The sequence below is a fragment of the Lagopus muta genome, chromosome 3 (assembly GCF_023343835.1).
Source record: "Lagopus muta isolate bLagMut1 chromosome 3, bLagMut1 primary, whole genome shotgun sequence".
Taxonomy (NCBI): Eukaryota; Metazoa; Chordata; class Aves; order Galliformes; family Phasianidae; genus Lagopus; species Lagopus muta.
Window position 1 is genome coordinate 41,170,814 of NC_064435.1, and position 18,309 is coordinate 41,189,122.

General features: G+C 37.7%; 1 protein-coding gene across 2 annotated transcripts in view; it reads left to right on the forward strand.

Moving 5' to 3' along the window:
* Nucleotides 1-18,309, forward strand: part of PRKDC (protein kinase, DNA-activated, catalytic subunit) — an 83,883-nt gene that overhangs the window by 17,945 nt on the left and 47,629 nt on the right. For both annotated transcript variants that reach the window (XM_048938537.1, XM_048938538.1), the window contains exons 25-40: nucleotides 242-394; nucleotides 1,624-1,731; nucleotides 2,554-2,780; nucleotides 3,156-3,250; nucleotides 4,173-4,272; nucleotides 5,211-5,344; nucleotides 6,762-7,016; nucleotides 8,113-8,339; nucleotides 9,207-9,415; nucleotides 9,551-9,683; nucleotides 10,958-11,116; nucleotides 11,499-11,702; nucleotides 12,994-13,179; nucleotides 14,159-14,263; nucleotides 16,206-16,373; nucleotides 16,714-16,841. In XM_048938537.1, coding sequence (XP_048794494.1) covers nucleotides 242-394; nucleotides 1,624-1,731; nucleotides 2,554-2,780; nucleotides 3,156-3,250; nucleotides 4,173-4,272; nucleotides 5,211-5,344; nucleotides 6,762-7,016; nucleotides 8,113-8,339; nucleotides 9,207-9,415; nucleotides 9,551-9,683; nucleotides 10,958-11,116; nucleotides 11,499-11,702; nucleotides 12,994-13,179; nucleotides 14,159-14,263; nucleotides 16,206-16,373; nucleotides 16,714-16,841 — 2,591 coding nt within the window. The remainder of the gene's footprint in view (nucleotides 1-241; nucleotides 395-1,623; nucleotides 1,732-2,553; nucleotides 2,781-3,155; nucleotides 3,251-4,172; nucleotides 4,273-5,210; nucleotides 5,345-6,761; nucleotides 7,017-8,112; nucleotides 8,340-9,206; nucleotides 9,416-9,550; nucleotides 9,684-10,957; nucleotides 11,117-11,498; nucleotides 11,703-12,993; nucleotides 13,180-14,158; nucleotides 14,264-16,205; nucleotides 16,374-16,713; nucleotides 16,842-18,309) is intronic.

The following is an 18,309-nucleotide window of genomic DNA, read 5'->3' on the forward strand; positions in this document are numbered from 1 at the left end:
GCATTTTCTCCTTTGGAAAGTGACTGCACATCACAGAGACTCTAAAATATCAGGAGTGAGATCAAGTAGAGCGTGTGCAGATCATTTGCATAGACACAATCTCCTTCTGAAAGTGACTTTTGCACAGATAGAAGTATTTTCTCAAGTACATCCTTTCTTTTGACTCTTTTCCTCCTGCCCACAATTTTGTCTTGCCTTTGGTTATGCATCCTTTACTTCCACAGGGATTTTTCAATTTCAGGTTGCAGCATGTGAACTGCTACATAGCATTGTTGCATATATGCTGGGGAAAGCATCTCAGATGCCAGAAAGACAACGGGGTCCACCACCCATGTATCAGTTATACAAACGAATATTTCCAGTACTGCTTCGTCTTGCCTGTGATGTAGACCAGGTAAAAATAATTACTCCTAAGCATTTTAGTTTGTTTCATATACCTCTGTGCATAGAAATTAATCTATAAATTTGTTTACAAGTTATTCTCAGAGAGTAATCCTACACATGATCTTTTTAATTTCAATTATAATGCATATTTTTAAGCTCAAATTCCACTTTAGGGATAGTTTTCCAGGGTTTCTGTAGAGGGGGATCCCTGAGTGATAGCAGTGTACGTATATAGGAATGTCTTAGGAATGAAATTCCAAGATTAATTCCAAGAGTTTGTTGTATTAACTGTTCTTCATTACTGTATTTGTTTTTTGGATTTTTCTGTAATAAGTTAATCTGGGGAGAAATTGATTCATTTGCTGTTGAATGAGCACAAAGCTACAGTCTTCAAAAATGGCATCTGGGAGATTCTATCTGCATTATTGATAGCTGAGGAAGAAATATTTAATTCAAATATCTCAACTTGATATTTATCCTCCTTACCTAAAACAAAAGAGAAGTCTGTATGGCACGTAGGTTCAGCTCTACTGAATTTATAGGTGATAGGTGCCTCTTCAGACTGCTGCCTGGGGCCAAATGCCTGGCATTTGGATTTAATTTTTATACCAAAGAGTTCTGTTACAGTGTATGGGATACTATGTTACCCATTTAGGTGAAACCCTTTCTGCTGTCATATGGCTGAATGTAAATTGGAATAGATAATATCTATTGGTACAAACCAATGCACAGTCATTGTGTATTGTATTACAGGCATACATCCATGCGCATGCAAATCTACTGAATGGTTCTTCATGTTGTAGTGTGGCATTATTTAATCAGGTTAACTTACAAGGTAGAACTGTTGAAATCTATCAAATTAGAATAATTTAAAGGGTTAGGATTGAGAGAGATTTTTATGAGATCAATATGCAGCTTAAAAGCAAGCTTTCCTGTTTCTCTGGCTGTATATCAGTCAGTGGTTAGTAATATTCTGTACCTGCTTCAAAATTTTTTTTATTGAAAGTAAGCTTGGAGATCTTTTGAGACTAGTTGAATAGAAAACAGCGAACCAGATTTATTGTTGTTATTATTATTATTTTTTAATCCTTTTATGCAGAAAAGTTACATGAAGCTGATTATTCATTTTACAGACCCTTTTTGAAAAAGTATTTTTTTTTGTTCTTACACATTTTGAATAGCAGAATAATGGAGAAACATGTTAATCCTAGAAATGTAGTTGGCTTTTTGTATTTTCAGGTAACGAGACAGTTGTATGAGCCTTTAGTCATGCAGCTCATTCACTGGTTTACAAACAACAAGAAATTTGAAAGTGAAGATACAGTGACATTTCTGGAAGCTATCTTGGTAGGTCATAGATCTTCCTATTTCTTTTTTTCTGTGCCATGTGACTTCGTTTTTAACTAGCATCACTGTACTACTGAAAGAAGCAGGAGCATATACACTGATGTAATAGCTGCTTATTTTTCAGAATAAAGGTTAACAATTTATCAATTTTATGACCATTTTGTGATTCTCAACGGTGACTTTGATGACTTTTTCTGTTACTTTGACACTGTCAGAAGGCAGCTGGTGTCTTCATAGTCTGTGTAAGAGTAATGAAATGCTCTTTTCATAATCAGTGTATACAAGGAACTACTGGAATACCATTTTTCCCCAAGCCTGAAGGAAAGTTGCTTGTGATGTGTGTTTAATTTTACTTTATGTTTCTTTGATTTCGCTAGGTGAAAAAGCTTTAAATTTTATTTATGTATTTATCTATCTGTCTATTTATTTATTTTTGCACTGACCTGAAGGTCTGAAGGTTTCAGGGTACTTTTTGTAGAGGAAAGACAGTGTTAGCACAGTGTCTCTTAATGCAGAGAAAACAGGCTTATCAGAAAATGGAATGCCTCAGCTACCTAACCAATTTAGAAGCTCTGACTGAGATGGGAAGAGAAGCCCGAATCTTTGAGGCTGAATCCAGTGCTGTGAGGGCTGGAAATGCTGTCCTTCCTCTGGACCATATGAGTTCTGAAGCTTTATTTCTGGGAAATTAAGCGCATTTTTAAACTACTTAAAGAAAAATTCTGTAAGCTGCTCTAACACTGCACTAAAAATGTTGTGGGTTTGTTGGTTTTTTTTTTTCTTTTTTCATTCTTGCAATGAAATTATCTTGCTTAATTGCAGAGTGGCATAGTGGATCCAGTTGACAGCACTCTGAGAGATTTCTGTGGTCAGTGTGTACGAGAATTTTTGAAGTGGTCTATTAAGCAGACAACACCGAGACAGCAGGAGAAAAGCCCAGCAAACACCAAGTCTCTTTTTAAAAGATTATATAGTCTTGCTCTTCATCCCAGTGCTTTCAAGAGACTTGGTGCAGCGCTGGCTTTTAACAGCATCTACAGAGAATTTAGGTGAGTAAACAGAGCTTGGTACTGTAACCAACTTGAACTAAAAGCTCAAGGAGGTGAAAAGAATTCAGTGTAAGATCCAAACAGTCATCTACTCACACTTGTTCTATTCATGTATAGAACAGCTGTGAAACTGTGTTGTTGAGATTATTCTTTGATTTAATTATAAATTTTTATCACAGATTTATGGTGAGTTATTTGTCTTTTAAAAGCACTCAGTAAGTCTTCACTGCCACTCTTGTAGATGGTTTTGGTGTATTTTTTTTATGTAGGTGTCTTGTGCAGTTTATTTCTGCAGCATTTTAATTTGTTTTTAATTATAATTTTGTAATCAGTGCTTCTACTCAAGTTTCCTATCCTTTATTTCTAATTTTAAAGGGAAGAGAATTCTCTAGTGGAACAGTTCGTGTTTGAAGCATTGGTGGTATTTCTGGAAAGTCTGGCTTTAACCCATACAGATGAGAAATCATTGGGTAAGCTATAATTAGCTACAACTAACAAAAGTGTTCCAGTTCAATTTTTATTTAAAAAAAGAAAAAGAAAAAAAAGAAGAAAGTCATGAATTAACTGTGGGAGAAGGGAATGTGCCTACTTTGCACCAATTTCTTATGGTAGAGAGCTAATTTGATATCTAGTTAAAAACTGTTTATGTCAACTCCTTGCAACAGGTAAATGTGGAAGATTTTTTTTATGCTTAATGAAAAGAACATTTTTCATGTTTGTTATGATATACACCTTTATAGTAACAGTAATAAATACTGATAGTATTTATGATGTGAGATCTAATTTTATAGTTGCATGATGTGAAAATGTAGCTTCTTAAAAATTTTGAAGTCTGTTCTTTTAAGTCAAACACAGTTCTCAAAAAGTGCAATTTCTCTATATTCTATGGAATATTTTTTATCATTTTGTCATTCTTGGCTGCTATGTAATTATTCTGTAAGACAGCATGCATGAAGATTCTGTCACCTCCTCCACAATACATACGATTCTTCAGTATCCAGTAAATCTGCTTTGCTTTTTCCTCATGCTCTGGCTTTCATCAATTAATAATAATTAAAACAGCTGAAATTTCATGTTACAAAGCTTTATTTCTTTCAGAGAAACAGCTGGGGATATCACAGAAATAGCCCCCAAATAAATATTTTGTGGAAACAGTTTACTGTTTAAGTGTAAGAGCAAAAAGAAGAATATATGTTTTTATAGCAGAGGCCACTCTGCTGTTTTGTGGTCTTGTCCTTCAACCTTGAAAAAATTGCTGTAGCAGAGAATGGTGTAGGTAACAAACATCCTGTGTGTGTCAGCCTCTTGCACTATTTCTGGGGTGATAAATGTGTTAAATTAATGGAGGTATTATTTATAGATGCATAAATGCATATTCTCTCCTTCTAACAGGTACCACCCAACAATGTTGTGATGCTATTAATCACCTGAAGCGCATAATCAAGCATAAAGCACCTGCTCTGAACAAGGAAGGAAAACGGCGGGTGCCACGGTTAGCAGTTTGACACTCTTGTTTTTTGAATAATACAGCTGTTGAACAGTGATTCTGGATAGGGAATTCCTCCTGTGACTGCCACTAATGGATGTATATTCTCACAGTGTAGGAGGAGAAATTCTCTTTTCTGCTAATACGTCTATTGAACTACTGGAGGGAAATGCTTGATGTGATCTTAGAGGATCATAATAGTCATTCTTTCATCTGGTGTGGTGAGCTCAGAATGGATAGCTTCCTTTCATATTGAGTGGATGGAAGAAAAGAGCATGTTTCTCACACAGTTATGTTCAAAATAATGTTGGTAGTGGAGGAAAGTTCTTCTAAAACTTTTATTATTGCTGTAAGTATTAGCAGGAGTAGGACTACCTACAGTAGGATGTTATAGATAGCAAATAGAGACATAACAAGAAAAGTGGAAAAAGCAAGAGTGGATTCAGTATCACAGTAGATGTTCTAATTACACAGTGGACTCTCTTTAAAGCAGAAGGCTGGACTTAGAAATATCCTGAAGTCCTTTTTGACCCAAACTGTTCTGTAACCTACAGAAACTGGCAAGTAGAATCTGAGATGTGTCTGAGCTTACATGTAGTGAACGGAGAGGAAAATTTGTGTTATAATTTAAATCACTTTTGTCTTCATTTGTTACAAAAAGAAAGAAAGAAAGAGACCTGGTTTTGTTTTTTAAATTGTTGATATAAAGATGGCTCTCTAGGACTTCAAATCAGTGTGGGGAAAAAGAAAAAGCAGTGTAAGCTATGCTTGTGGAAGAGCTCTTCCTTATAATGCATGTGGGTTTGGTAAGACAGATAAAAAGGATGTACATAATGCTCATGAAACACTGATTTTAGTTATTTATTTATTTATTTTTCAACTGGAAGATGACGGCTTCTTGTTAGATGTCATGAATACTATTAATTCCAAATACTCTTGTTTAGGGGATTTCCAGCTACTAAGTCAGTGTGCCTTCAAGATGTTGTCATGTGGCTCTTAGTGCAATGTGGACGACCTCAGACAGAGTGTCGACATAAAGCCATGGAGCTCTTTTATGAATTTGTTCCTTTATTACCAGGTATTATAAGTTGCATTATATTATTACCTCATCAGTGACATTGACACTGGGGTTGAATGCACCCTCAGCAGAGTTTGCTGATGACTATAAGCTGTGTGGTCTGGTTGATACTCCAGAGGGGAGGAACGCCATCCAGAGAGATGTAGACAGGCTTGAGCAGTGGGTCCAGGTGAACCTTGTGAGGTTCAACAAATCTAAGTGCAGAGTCTTGCACCTGGGTCATTGCAACCCTCACTATCAGTACAAGCTGGGGTATGTAAGGATGGAACACAGCCCTGCTGAGAAGGACTTGGGAGTACTGGTGGATGGTAAAGCGAACCTGAGCCAGCAGTGTGCAGCCTTGCAGCCCAGAAAACTATATATACTGGTCTGCATCAAAAGAAGTGTGGTCAGCAGGGTGAGGGAGGTGTTCCTGCCCCTCTATTCTGAGGTAGTGTGACCTCACCTGGAGTCCAGCTGTAGAGTCCTCGGTACAGGAGAGTCATAAACCTGTTGGAGCACATCCAGAGCAAGGCCACACAAACATGCAAGGAATGAAACACCTTTCCTATGTTGACAGGCTGAGAGAGCTGAGGCTGTTCAGCCTGGAGATGAGAAGGATCTGGGAAGACCTGAGAGCAGCCTTTTCAGTATCTAAAGGGGGGGGCTATAAGAAGGAAAGGGACACTCTTTAGCAGGATCTGTTGTGATAGGACAAGGGGAAATGGTTTCAAACTAAAAGAGGGGTGATTTAGACTGGATGTAAGAAAGTAAGGTTTTTTTTACAATAAGGGTGGTGAGGCACTGGCACAGGTTGCTGAGAGAAGTGCTGGAAGCCTCTGTTGGAGACACTCAAGGCCAGACTGGACGGGGCTCTGAACAACCTGATCTAGTTGTAGGTATCCCTGTTCATTGCAGGGCATTTGGACTAAATGACCTTTAAAGGTTCCTTTCAATTCAGATGATTCTAGGATTCTGTGATCCTTGCTTTCTAAATGCTGTGCATTTCTTTTCTATGCATTTTCTGGGCAATATATTCTTAGAAAAAATACTTTTGAAGTAAATGTCTCCTCACTGCTATTTAGGTGCTAATGTTGGAAAGCAAATGTGAGAATCACAGGTTTTGGGTTGGGGTTGTGGGCATGGAAGAGACATTTATTGAAGACTTCCTTCTGGTCAGGAAAAAGAACTTCTGGGCCTGGGGCTACTGTTGTGTATTGCTATGAAGGCAGCATTTGCTGACTGGGAAATAGTGGGAGCAGCTTGTAGATTAGCCTCTTCCTGGTGGTTAACTTCAGTGGTATGATAACTTCTATACTAGAAGATCCAAATGAAAACACAAAATTTGACTGTGATAGTCCATTTGCCTGCAATTCCTTGTTACTTGGAAATGAGTTATTTTCCTATAGAATTCAGATATGTTTTTTACTTCTATCAGGAAACAATTCTCCATCTTCTTGGCTGGCTGATGTTTTAAAAAAGGAAGACGTTTCTTTCCTTATTAACAAATTTGAAGGAGGTGGCAGTGATGCCAAAAGCCCATCTGGGATTCTTTCTCAGCCAACACTCCGTAATATGCAGGAGCCCTTTAGTTTACCGACTGTCATGCGGTGGATGGACATGTTCTTAGCAGCACTGGACTGCTACAATACTTTCTTTGAGCTGCGAATGATCAAGCCTCATGAAATACTGGGTGAGTGATTAACAGTTGCATTACGGTGAGTCATGCCTGTTACAGAGGAGTAGCTCCAGGAGGAGTTCCCACCTCAGACTTGAAGCCTTTGTCTCAAATATGGAATTAATGAATTTTACAGACTATCTCAAAGATCTCAATGACAGCTGTGTTCTTTGTTTGTTTGTTTTTTCTTATGAAGTATTTTGTTAATGCTGTAACTTTAACTTTCTGGAGGGAGCTATGAGAAAGCGATGAAAGAAGTCCCCTTTTTACTTCAAGCCTTTAAGTCAATTTCTGATGCTTCAGCTTGAACTGCTTTGCATTTGATTGTAATACCTTATGTAAACACTGAGTCTTAACCAAGAGGTTTTCTTAATGTTTCCTTCACTTCTGACCAAAATACTTTTCATCACTGACAGCACAGTTGCATAAAAGTCTCCCGCATATAGTAGGTAGCCTGCCTGTGTCATCTCTGTCTTTATTAAAACAATATTAGAAGATCTTTATTAGATGCTGTATAATCAATGGATATTAAGATGTTATAATCACAAGAGAGTTAAGCAAAATAGACTAGGATAATAAGGAGAATAAATGGAAGGCTTACCTACAGAAAGCACTAGAAGAAGGGATCTCCAGACGAGATCCTTCCCTACTGGTAGCCAGCTCTTAAATAGGTCTAGGAGTGGTAGAGCCAGGCTCCACCCCTTCCAGCAGCACAGGAGAATTGCCTTCACCTGTGCTCCTCTGGCTGACTCATGGCTCGCCTCAGGTGATCAGAGGTTCAGGCCGTGACTCAGCAGTTCCCATACAGATGCAGTTAGTATACAGCCAAGCTATTCAAAACTATAGATTTGAAACTTTCACCCTTATTACATGTGCCTGAATGATCATTGATGATTACATGCTTATAATGATCAGTAGTTAGAAAGCTACGCTTTACTGACCAGAATGTTAATATTTGCAAATTACATACAGCTTTCAGGAAGTACTCGTGTGAGACGCTGTAGTTTTTCTGTTCATTATCTCAACACAACTGTTTTCTTCCTTATGTAAAACAACATATAGAAAAGTTGCGAGCTGCTATATCATTTCTGCTTACTGTGATTCACCATAGGTGTAAATGACAGGTCCTCATTCTTGGAAGCAGTGGATTTCTTCCTTGAAACTATTGCCTTGCATGATATTCATGCAGCAGAGCGGTGCTTTGATTGCAGATCGAGAGGCAACATATTCAGTCCTCAAGAGAAAGAAGTGTATAATTACAGTAAGTGTACAATTATCGTGCGAATCATGGAGTTTGTCACCATGATCCTGGAAACATGCCAGCAGGATTTCTGGAAGGTAGGCAGTGAAATCTGTAGTGAGTAAAAGATACAAATTGTATATGCAATTAGATGGATTTTTTTCACAGTGAGGTTAATTTGCTGGATATCTTATCCTTAGTGGTGCTTTGTTTCAGATTGGTAACTAAGCATCACCAGCTGTTACAATCTTTGCATGTAAGAGAGAAAGTATGCTGCAAAGATGAATTTTAGTGGTTGACATAGTTTTGAATAGAGGGGTGAATATTTCCTATATATTTCAGTAAAGAAATTGACTGTGAGATTGTTCTGCATAGAGTACTTGCAATGAATATTTTTTCAGGAGTCCTGATTGCCTTAAGTTTGTCAAGGCAATAGTTACTTAAATCAAAAAGTGACATTGTGGCAATTTTTTCTTGAATTCAGAAAAAAATGTTCAGATCTCTTAACTTGCCTAGCTTGGATGTAATGCAAACCATAATTAAAGCTATAAAATATAGTATTTGTGAAATATACAGTGTCAGATATAGTTCTGAGACTGTCTTTTTTTTTTAAGTAAATGTTTAATGGTGTGCACACGGGTGTACATCTGGATTTCCAAGTGATTACAGATGTATGATCAAGACTGAAATAGGCCTATGTGGATATAAAAAGATTTCAATTCCAATTTGATAGCATACATCCTATGTATTTTTATAGATACTTTATTTCTATGCATTAGTACAATTCATTGAAATCCAGATATTTAATCTATTTAAGAAAGATAATGCCATTTCACTAGAATAGTTAATGTTGCATGTTATGTTTCCTTCTAGCTAAAGGAGCAATGCTAAGTAATTAAGAGTAAAATAGTTCCGAATGCTTTTAGGATTCCTTAAATTTTCTTTTAATGTTTTATTCTTTCTAGCTACTTGAGAAGGAGTTGCTTAATGCAAACTTTGTAAAGCTTCTGGTGATGACAGTGTGTGATCCATCACATATAGGATTTAATACAGCTGATGTACAAGTCATGAAAAATCTCCCAGATATATCAGTGAGACTCTTGAAAGCTTTGATGAAATCTCCCTATAAAGAAAATTTGCAATTATGTTTAAGAAAAAGAATCACCCCACAGAGGTAAGTAGGAGCTTTTTAGTAAGCAAGTGCTCAGAACAAATGAAATTTAAATAAGTGCGAAATAAATGATATTCTGTACAGTTGCAAATAGGTATCTCCACCACTCTAACATTATTGCTTCTCTTTTCTTATTAGCTTTGAGGACCTTTTTTCTGTTGATCTGTTTAATTCAGATGAGCGTTTTGATGAAGTTAAGTTTAGTGCTGTTCTTTCTGCCTGCAAGCAACTCCAGAAATCTGGTCTGCTTCATTCTGTTCTTCACAATCAGGTAACTGTTTATCCAGAAATTAATTCTGAATATTTTTATAAAGATAAAAGCTTTACACATGTAAAAGTGTAATATGAAAACTGAGAACGGATTGGGTAAATTTATGTGAAATGAGATCAACAGTGAAAAGCTGATGTTGAATGGGACCAGAAATACATGCTTTATGCCTATTCTACAAATCTGGGTGGCATAATGTTGAGGTGTGAACAGTCTTTGTCATCATGTCTGTCTTCCTCTAGTTTCTAGGGCCTGGAGGCAACTAGAATCTACCCCAAATTTTTGCTTTCATTGAGCTTTGTAGGAGCACATTTTCTTTGATCCTCAAAAATCCTGAGACATGTTTTTAAATAGCAATTCTGCAATCCAAAAAGCAGTATCTTGTTTTGTGTAAGACCGTTTGTGCTGTGAAGAAATGTTGCACCAAGTCTCTGGAACACTGGAAAGGGTGAACTTTTTTCCAAGGACAGAAATGTCCATTGGCTGATCAGAAGCAATGCAGTGGGTCTGAGTTGCAGGAAAACAGGATAGAGAGCAGTTAGGGATGAGGGTGTAGGTTACATTGCTCAGAATTATTATTTCTAGTAAGTTTCTGATTGTAGTCAAACAATTTGGGCAATTTAAAGAAAACATTAAGCAGGAGGCATAAGGACTGAAAGAATTTGTCAGCTGCTAAGCATGTGGCTACATTTGGCAAGTAATAAACCCATTTCATTTCTGTGTGTACTTGCCATCCATCTTTTATGTCTGAGAATCTAGAATTGAGATTATAGCACAGCAGTTCTCAAGGAACTGCGTGGCTTACCTCCTGAAGCTCACCCATTCTCATTGAGCTTTTCATTTTGTTCCTGTAGTATTGTTCTCCTCTCCCAGATTTTTTTCAGATCTGAATCATTTGGAAATGTTTCAAAAATTGTTTTGAACCTTGTGCACTACACAATTTGATTAAAAGCTTTGCAGTTCAATTACAAAGGAGTCTTGTATGTATTTGCATTGCTTTATGAGAAATCACAGAATTGTAGGGGTTGGAAGGGACCTCCAGAGATCATCGAGTCCAACCCCCCTGCCAAAGCAGGTTCCCTACAGCAGGTCACACAGGTAGGCATCCAGGCAGGTCTTGAACATCTCCAGAGAAGGAGACTCCACCACCTCCCTGGGCAGCCTGTTCCAGTGAAATTGGCTTGGAATTTGTGTTTCTGTTACCTAGACAGATAAACTAAAAAGTCTTTGTGTTATTTTTTCAGCTTATATTCATTGGCACTTTTTTTTTCCTATAGGGTGAAAGGCCTCATCCCTCAATTGCCTCTAAGCTTCTTTCAGTTGTTTATAAAGGCATTGCACCTGGGAGTGAAAGGAGCTCTCTTCCAGCAGTAGACATCAGCAGTAAGCGATTAGCTGATAGACTCCTGCAGCTTGCCTTTGCCATTGATGATCAGGTAGGATGTGGTTCTCCAATCTGAATACTTCATCCCAACTTTCTATTTTCAGGAACTATCCTGTAGAATAACCAGAATATATGTATTTTAGGTAAACAAAGCTTTATTCATACTCCTACAGAGAAGCTGCAAATGCTCTCTGGCTTAATCAAGGGACAAAGGGAAATTTTAAGTAGCAAGCATTTCAGTATTTTGTTTATGCTTTATTACTGTATTTCATGGTAACATGAAACCATTTGAGATGGGAGCTTTTTTAAAAAAGGCAGTGTGGTTGGTTTTGGTGGTTGTTTTTTTGGGGGGCATTTTTGTTGTTTTTTTTTCCAGGAAATTTGTGAAACTTAATACATTTGAGATAACTCTGGTGCTGTCTTACATTTTACAGTGTGAGGAACTAGTAAGTCTGCTGTTGAACTCGGTGGTGTTATCTGTGCCATTATCTGAAGCCTCAGAGAGAAACTTTGTCAATTTTTCTCATGGACAGTATTTCTACAGCCTGTTCTCAGACACCATTAATCAGCAGCTGCTAAAAAATCTGGATGTGGTAGTAATCCAGCTTATGGAATCATCTGTCAGCAATCCCCAAATGGTATTAAACTTCTAACATTTCCATATGAATTTGTCCTTTCAAATAAGAAGTAATGCTTCTTTGTTATGGTTGGATGTAACTGAGTGTCTTCAGTTGCACTTGGGAAGCATGGTATTGATAGGGCTTTTTAGTGGTTTATTTTGTGTTTTTTTTGTTTGCTTTGTTTTGTTTTGGGTTACAGCCTGTTGGCACTGACTTCATGGTCCTTGGCAACCTGATTTGAGTGGAAAATGCTTGCCTGTTAATTACTGTAAACTCTATGAATTTCAGGAATTTTGCATAGTACTTCATCTGAAGAATATCCTTTCAAAGCAAGTCTGATCGTTCCCATTTTTGTGCACTATGTAAGGGCTGCATTCTGAAAGATTAATGAGTAATACAGTGATTTGATTAAGGCATTTATTCAGCTTTATGTGATTGTTTAGTTTGGTAAAAAAAAAAATATATATATTTAATGTACCCATACAAATTCACTGAAATCACAATCCAGTTGAATTGCTAACTAATATAGAGGAAAATGCAGAATTCAGGCTTAGAAGTTGGTGATAAGTAGTAATTTGTCACATCTTAAACTCTTAAAGGAAGAGGATTGGAATGTACTTGTTCATAACTTGTTTGAAGTTTTATTTCTGTTTTCAGAGTTTATGCAAGTAAGTTATATATGTGACTCTCCCATTTCTCAGTTCCATGCTAACTTGTATTTTCAAATATTGATCCTCAAAGTTACTCTGGGTTATTATTTGTTTCTCTGTATTCACACAAAATGTATTGGTGTTTGATTTAAACAGGAAGGAGTATGGTAGGTGTCTCTCTTTGAAAAGTAGGTGCTTCTAAATACCTACACAGTGACTCCTGTATCCTGTTGAGATTTAAATCTAGCATTGCTGTGTGATGCAGTAAATTGAAAATCCTCCCCTGATGTGTTAGCTGACTTAATTTGAAAGTTCCTTTACTAAGTTCTTACTTTCTGTTAAGTGTAGTTTTAATTAAGGATTTGGAATAGAATTAAGATTTTCTAATTTTAGATCCCATCTTCAGCTTTTTCACAAAGTCAAATTAGGGGGGTGCTTCTAATTTTGGTGCTTTTAGGACAGATGGTAACTCAGACAAACAGATCTGTCTGAAGCTGACAGGATATTCATCGTCTTCCCTGAATGAGCACTTTTTGGTTGACTTTCTCCTGAATCTGTGATTTGGTTTTTTGTTCTTCCCCATGACTGACCATACCAGTTAGGAGATAGTATCATCATGTTGCTTGGAAGGCAAGAATCTCTGTTGCTTTTCTTTTCAGGTTGGAAGCATTTTGAATGGCATGTTAGATCAGAGTTTTAGGGAGCGTACCATACGCAAGCAGCAAGGAGTAAAACTGGTCACAGCAGTACTGAGAAACTGGAAGAGGCTTGACAGTTGGTGGGCCAAAGGTGCATCTCCTGAGAGCAAAATGGCAGTCTTGACTCTGCTGGCAAAAGTTCTCCAGGTATGCATTGTTTTGTAATGGCCAGGTAACTTTTCTAATTCTGTAGAAATTCTGTAGAATATAGCTTACAGGAATGGTTTTCTTTGTTTCTCTTATATCTGAGGGGAAAAAAAGAAGGAAAAAAAAGCTGAGTAATGACAGTCGGCTTAGTTGGTTTTTTTTTTTTTTTTTTTTTTTTTTTTTTGCAAAGTACAAAAAATATTTGGACAGGCAGAAATTACTGGATTTTGCTCTTCTCCCTGCCAGCTTTCTTATTTTAGCTGCTCACGTGTTTTTCTGCTTTTCGGCCTTCTGGAGAATTGACACAAGCATGGAGAGAAACTTAGAAAATGAACAGCCTCTGGTACCATTCCTTCTTCCTTGCTGGCATCTTGAAAGTCACAACAAAGCAGCCTAAATCAATATTGTGCAGAAAGGTTTTGATTCTTAGGGCCTCTAACTTTGGTTACATTGGGGTTTTGCTTAGTGTTGGTTTTGTTGGTTTTTTTTGTTTTTTTTCTATTGTGAAGACAGAATTTACCTACTTAGCCCATTCTTTTTAGGAACTTGTAAAAGTAGCTGCGTTTAAGCACACAAATATTCACTTACTTGAGGACATTTGAAATTGTAAATGTCATTATTTTCAACTTGAATCTTTTTGAAGGTATGCTTTGGGGCACATATTGTGAATTGTACTGCTGTATTCATTGCTAGTAAAGTGACTAACAGGGAAATCTAGCTTTGAGATGTAGCTTGGTTTATTTTTGAACTGGAAAATATCCAGCATGTAAGCTTGTTTGTATAGCATAGGTGCTTTTAGAATTCTTATTGATAGTCCTTCTAAAACCAGAATCGCAATATATGTACTTTCTGTTCATTCAGTAGATTTTTGGAAACATAATTCTACAGCACATGGGTTGTTTTTACTGTTCACTAACATAAGGATTTATCTGACTAGTTCAGAACCAAATCTTTATTTTTAACTTCTCTTTCATTCCAGATAGACTCTTCAGTTTCTTTCAATACCAGTCATGAAGCATTTACAGCTGTTTTTGATACCTATACCAGTCTACTTACTGATCAGAATTTAGGCTTAAATCTGAAGGTAAGTTGCTCACTTAAGTATCTTCCCTGATCTGTCCAGATTAGAATGTTAGTGGTTGATAAAGTCTCCTGTTATTAGAGTTAAATTTTTACCTTAGTTTGCAGATGGACATCCATTTTTTTTTTATTTCCCTATTCAGCTTCCTAAAAATTGTGAATAATTGTATTTTAGTCAGAAAGCAATGTCACAGATGCTGTGCTTTTGTTTTGGGTGTAACTTCATTTTTTTCTATGAAAAATTTACTGTCAGTTGCAAATAGTTTATAATTCTAAAGTGTCATTTTTTTAATCAGGCTTTGAGCATGGAGTGGCACTTTCTAAATGTGAAAATATAAATAAGCACTGAGGTCCATCTCTGTATCAGACCAGTAACTGCTATATGTGATTTGGTCAAGAGAGGGAGACAGAGTACTGCATACTGAAAGTAGAAGTTATAGGATGACAGAAACACACAGAATCACAGAATTGTAGGAGTTGGAAGGGATCTTTAGAGTGCATGGAATCACAAGGTTGGAAATGACCTGTAAGATCATCTAGTCCACTGTCTTCTCATTACCACTGCTACCACAAGCACTAAACCATATCTCACAGCTCCTCATCCAGATGCCTCTTGAACACTGCCAGGGATGGCGACTGCACCACCTCCCTGGGCAGCCATTCTGGTGCCTGTTCCGGTTCTTTGAGTCCAATCCCCTCCTAAAGCAGGTTCCCTGCTGTAAGGCAAACACATAGGCATTTAGGCGAGTCTTGAATAGCTGCAGAGAAGGAGACTTCACAAAGCTTCCAGGCAGTCTGTTCCAGTGTTCCATCAGTCTTGCTATAAAGAAGTTCTTCCTTGTGTTAGTATAGAACTTCCTGTGCTCCAGTTTTGTCCCCTTGCCCCTCATTCTTATTACTGCATGCCACTGAAAAGAGTCCTCCCACACTTCAGATATTTATAAACAGTTATGAGATGGTCTCTTAGCCTTCTGCTCTCCAGACTGAAGAGTCATGGAATCATAGAATCGCCAAGGCTGGAAAAGACCCACAGGATCACCCAGTGCAACCATCCACCCATCTCCAACAGTTTTCAATAAACCATGTCCCTCAACATAACGTCCAAACGTTCCTTGAACACCAGGATTGGTGACTCCACCACCTCCCTCCACCAGCCCATTCAAGTGCCTGACTAGTAGTAATTCCTAATGTCCAGCCTGAATCTCCCCTGGCGCAGCTTGAAGCCGTAAGTCCCAGGTTACTCAGACTTTCCTCCTACATGAGAAGCTCCAGGCCCCTAATCATCTTTGTGGCTCTCTGCTGGACTTTTTCTAGGAGTTCCTTGTCTTTTTTGAATTGGGGAGCCCAGAATTGGACACAGTATTCCAGATGTGGCCTCACCAGGGGATGGTAGAGGGTAGGATGTCCTCCCTTGACCTGCTGGCCATGCTCTCTTTGATGCATCCCAGGATACCATTGGCCTTAGTCACAAGCGCACGTTGCTGTGTGGATGCTTCAGACCAGAAGGCTATAAGTTTTGTACTTAAAAAATAGTTTTGCATGGTTGCTGCTCTGTCAGTCCATCTTTTGGTGGATAGTTTTGAACTTCACTGTGCATTCAAAATATACCTTGCTTTAGCTGCTAGGTGATGCATAAAAGCAATGGCTTCTTTTTTTTTTTTTTTTTTTTTTTTTTTTTTTTTTAAGTGAGCATCCACTATCACAGAAGTCTACTATATGGCAGTGTTGGGCAGGAAATGTTAATTAGCTTTTAACTCCCACTTAGTATTGATCAAAGATGTTTTCTGAAATACCCTAAAGAAGAGCAGCTACATGATGCATCTTTCAATTCTCTGAGACTTTGAATCAGTAAGCATAACCACTGCTGATTGTTTTGTAATCCTTAAATGCTTTGTAATTAGTGAATAATTTTATTTTCCTTTAAAGCTTTTTTATCTTTCTTTCAGGGTCAGGCAGTGATAATTCTTCCATTCTTCACTAATTTGACTGGAGAAAAACTTAATGAACTTAAGAATGCTCTTGATCAACTTGTAGCTTTCAATTTTCCCATGAGTTCAGATGAGTTTCCGAAAGGAACCTTGAAGCACAATAACTATGTGGACTGCACTAAGAAGGTTAGTGTCTTTCAGAAATGATTATGTAATTAGAACCCTAGTTGAACTGTACCTTGAAACAGTGATCCATATATCACATAGGGGTGTGTGCATATGTGTATATATAGCAGAGGTAGGTGTGTACTTAAATATCACAGAGTCTGGAATTAGAAAGATAAGCTCAGTTCCCTTAAGGAAATCAGCTATTAGTTCTTAGTTAAATTTTTATTCAGTTGTAGAATTTACATGTGCGGATTACATATGCATATCTTGAGTATCTGCTTCTGATCGATATGGAAAAGTTAAATGGAATTGACTTGATTCCATGTGACTCCTTACTTTGTGTTGTATCTTTTTGCAGTTTTTAGATGCTTTAGAGTTGTCTCAGAGTCCAGTGTTGTTGCAGCTGATGACAGAAGTCCTCTGTAGGGACCATAGACATTCTATGGAGGACTTATTTCAAGCCAGCTTCAAAAGAATTTCCAAAAGGTAAATTTTGGTCCATTGCATTTTGCTCTTGGTCTTAGTGATTCTTTTTATGATTTAAATGTCCGTCTTGTCCATATCACAGTGATAGTTAACATCATAACATTTTATATAATATGTTTAAGTCATGTAGTTACTTTGTCTTCACTGTTCCAAAATATTTCTGAAGTGGCACCAACTTACAGATGACACTGCCAATTTCTGGACAAATTCTGTAAAGCCTTCTGTAAAGTGGCTCATTCTGGCAGAATGCACTTTGAAGGTAGTAGTTGTGTGCAATACCTATTTTTGCTATCACTGTGTAACCACAGTGCTCGCATAAGTAAATAACACTTAAATTGTCAGCAAGTTAATTTGCTCAACTCCCTTGGAAAAAGAGCAGCATTTTTTTTTTTTTTTTTTTTTTTTTAATTAAAATGTTTCCTGTCTGATAAGCTGTTGACAAAAATATGCTCTGTTCACAGAACAGGTCTTTAGTGTAGAAACCAAGCATTCCAATTTATGATGAGCTATTAAGTAATGATTGTTTTGAAGTATGCAGTTTGCGACATACAGTCATTTATCTTCTGTCCAGGTCCCAATTTTTTGAAGTTTTAGCTACTACAAAATTATTCAGAGCAGTGATTCATCTAGAACCATAGAATATCCTGAGTTGGAACAGACCCTTAAGGATCATCAAACCCTGGCTCCACACACGACCACCCGAAGTTCAAACCCTACATCAGAATGTTGTCTGACAACTCCTGGGACTCTGGCATTTTGAGACTGTGACCACCACTGTGGGCAGCCTATTCCAGGGCTTGACCACCTTCTGGTGCAGATGCTTTCCCTAACTCCCAGCTGCCCCTCCCCTGATGCAGCTCCATGCTGTTCCCTTGGGCCCTGACACTGTCACACAGAGCAGAGCTCAGTGCTGCCCCTCAGCTCCCTGTGAGGAGCTGCAGCCTCCATGAGGCCTCCCCTTAACTCCTCTGCTCTGGGTTGAGCAAACCCAGGTTGCTCACCCATTCCTCACACACCTTTCCCTCCAGACCCTTCACCATCTTCACAGACTTTCTTTGAACACTTTCCGATAGCTTTAAGTCTTTATAGTGTGGTGCCCAAACCTGCACACAAAGCTCAAGGTTTGTGCAGAACAGGATAATACCTTTCCTCATCTTTTTCTATTTGCTTCCACCTTTCATGTGTACCAGATGCTGGTTTTTTTTTTTTTTTTTTTTTTTTTTTTTTTTTTTTTTAGATTGAGGCTGACAAAGATGGCTTTTGTATTAAACCGTCAGAGATGTACAAGCAAGTTTACCACTTCTTGCAGGGCAAGAAGCTGAGATTTGCCTTAGAGAGTTTCAAACTGATCTTGCATGTCTTGTAGGATACCTAAGTGTGTATGAACAAAGACAATATAATTTTAATGACAGAAGTGGTTTAAAACACAAATGGAGTCTGGTAAGAATGAGTTTTCTTCTTGCAATTT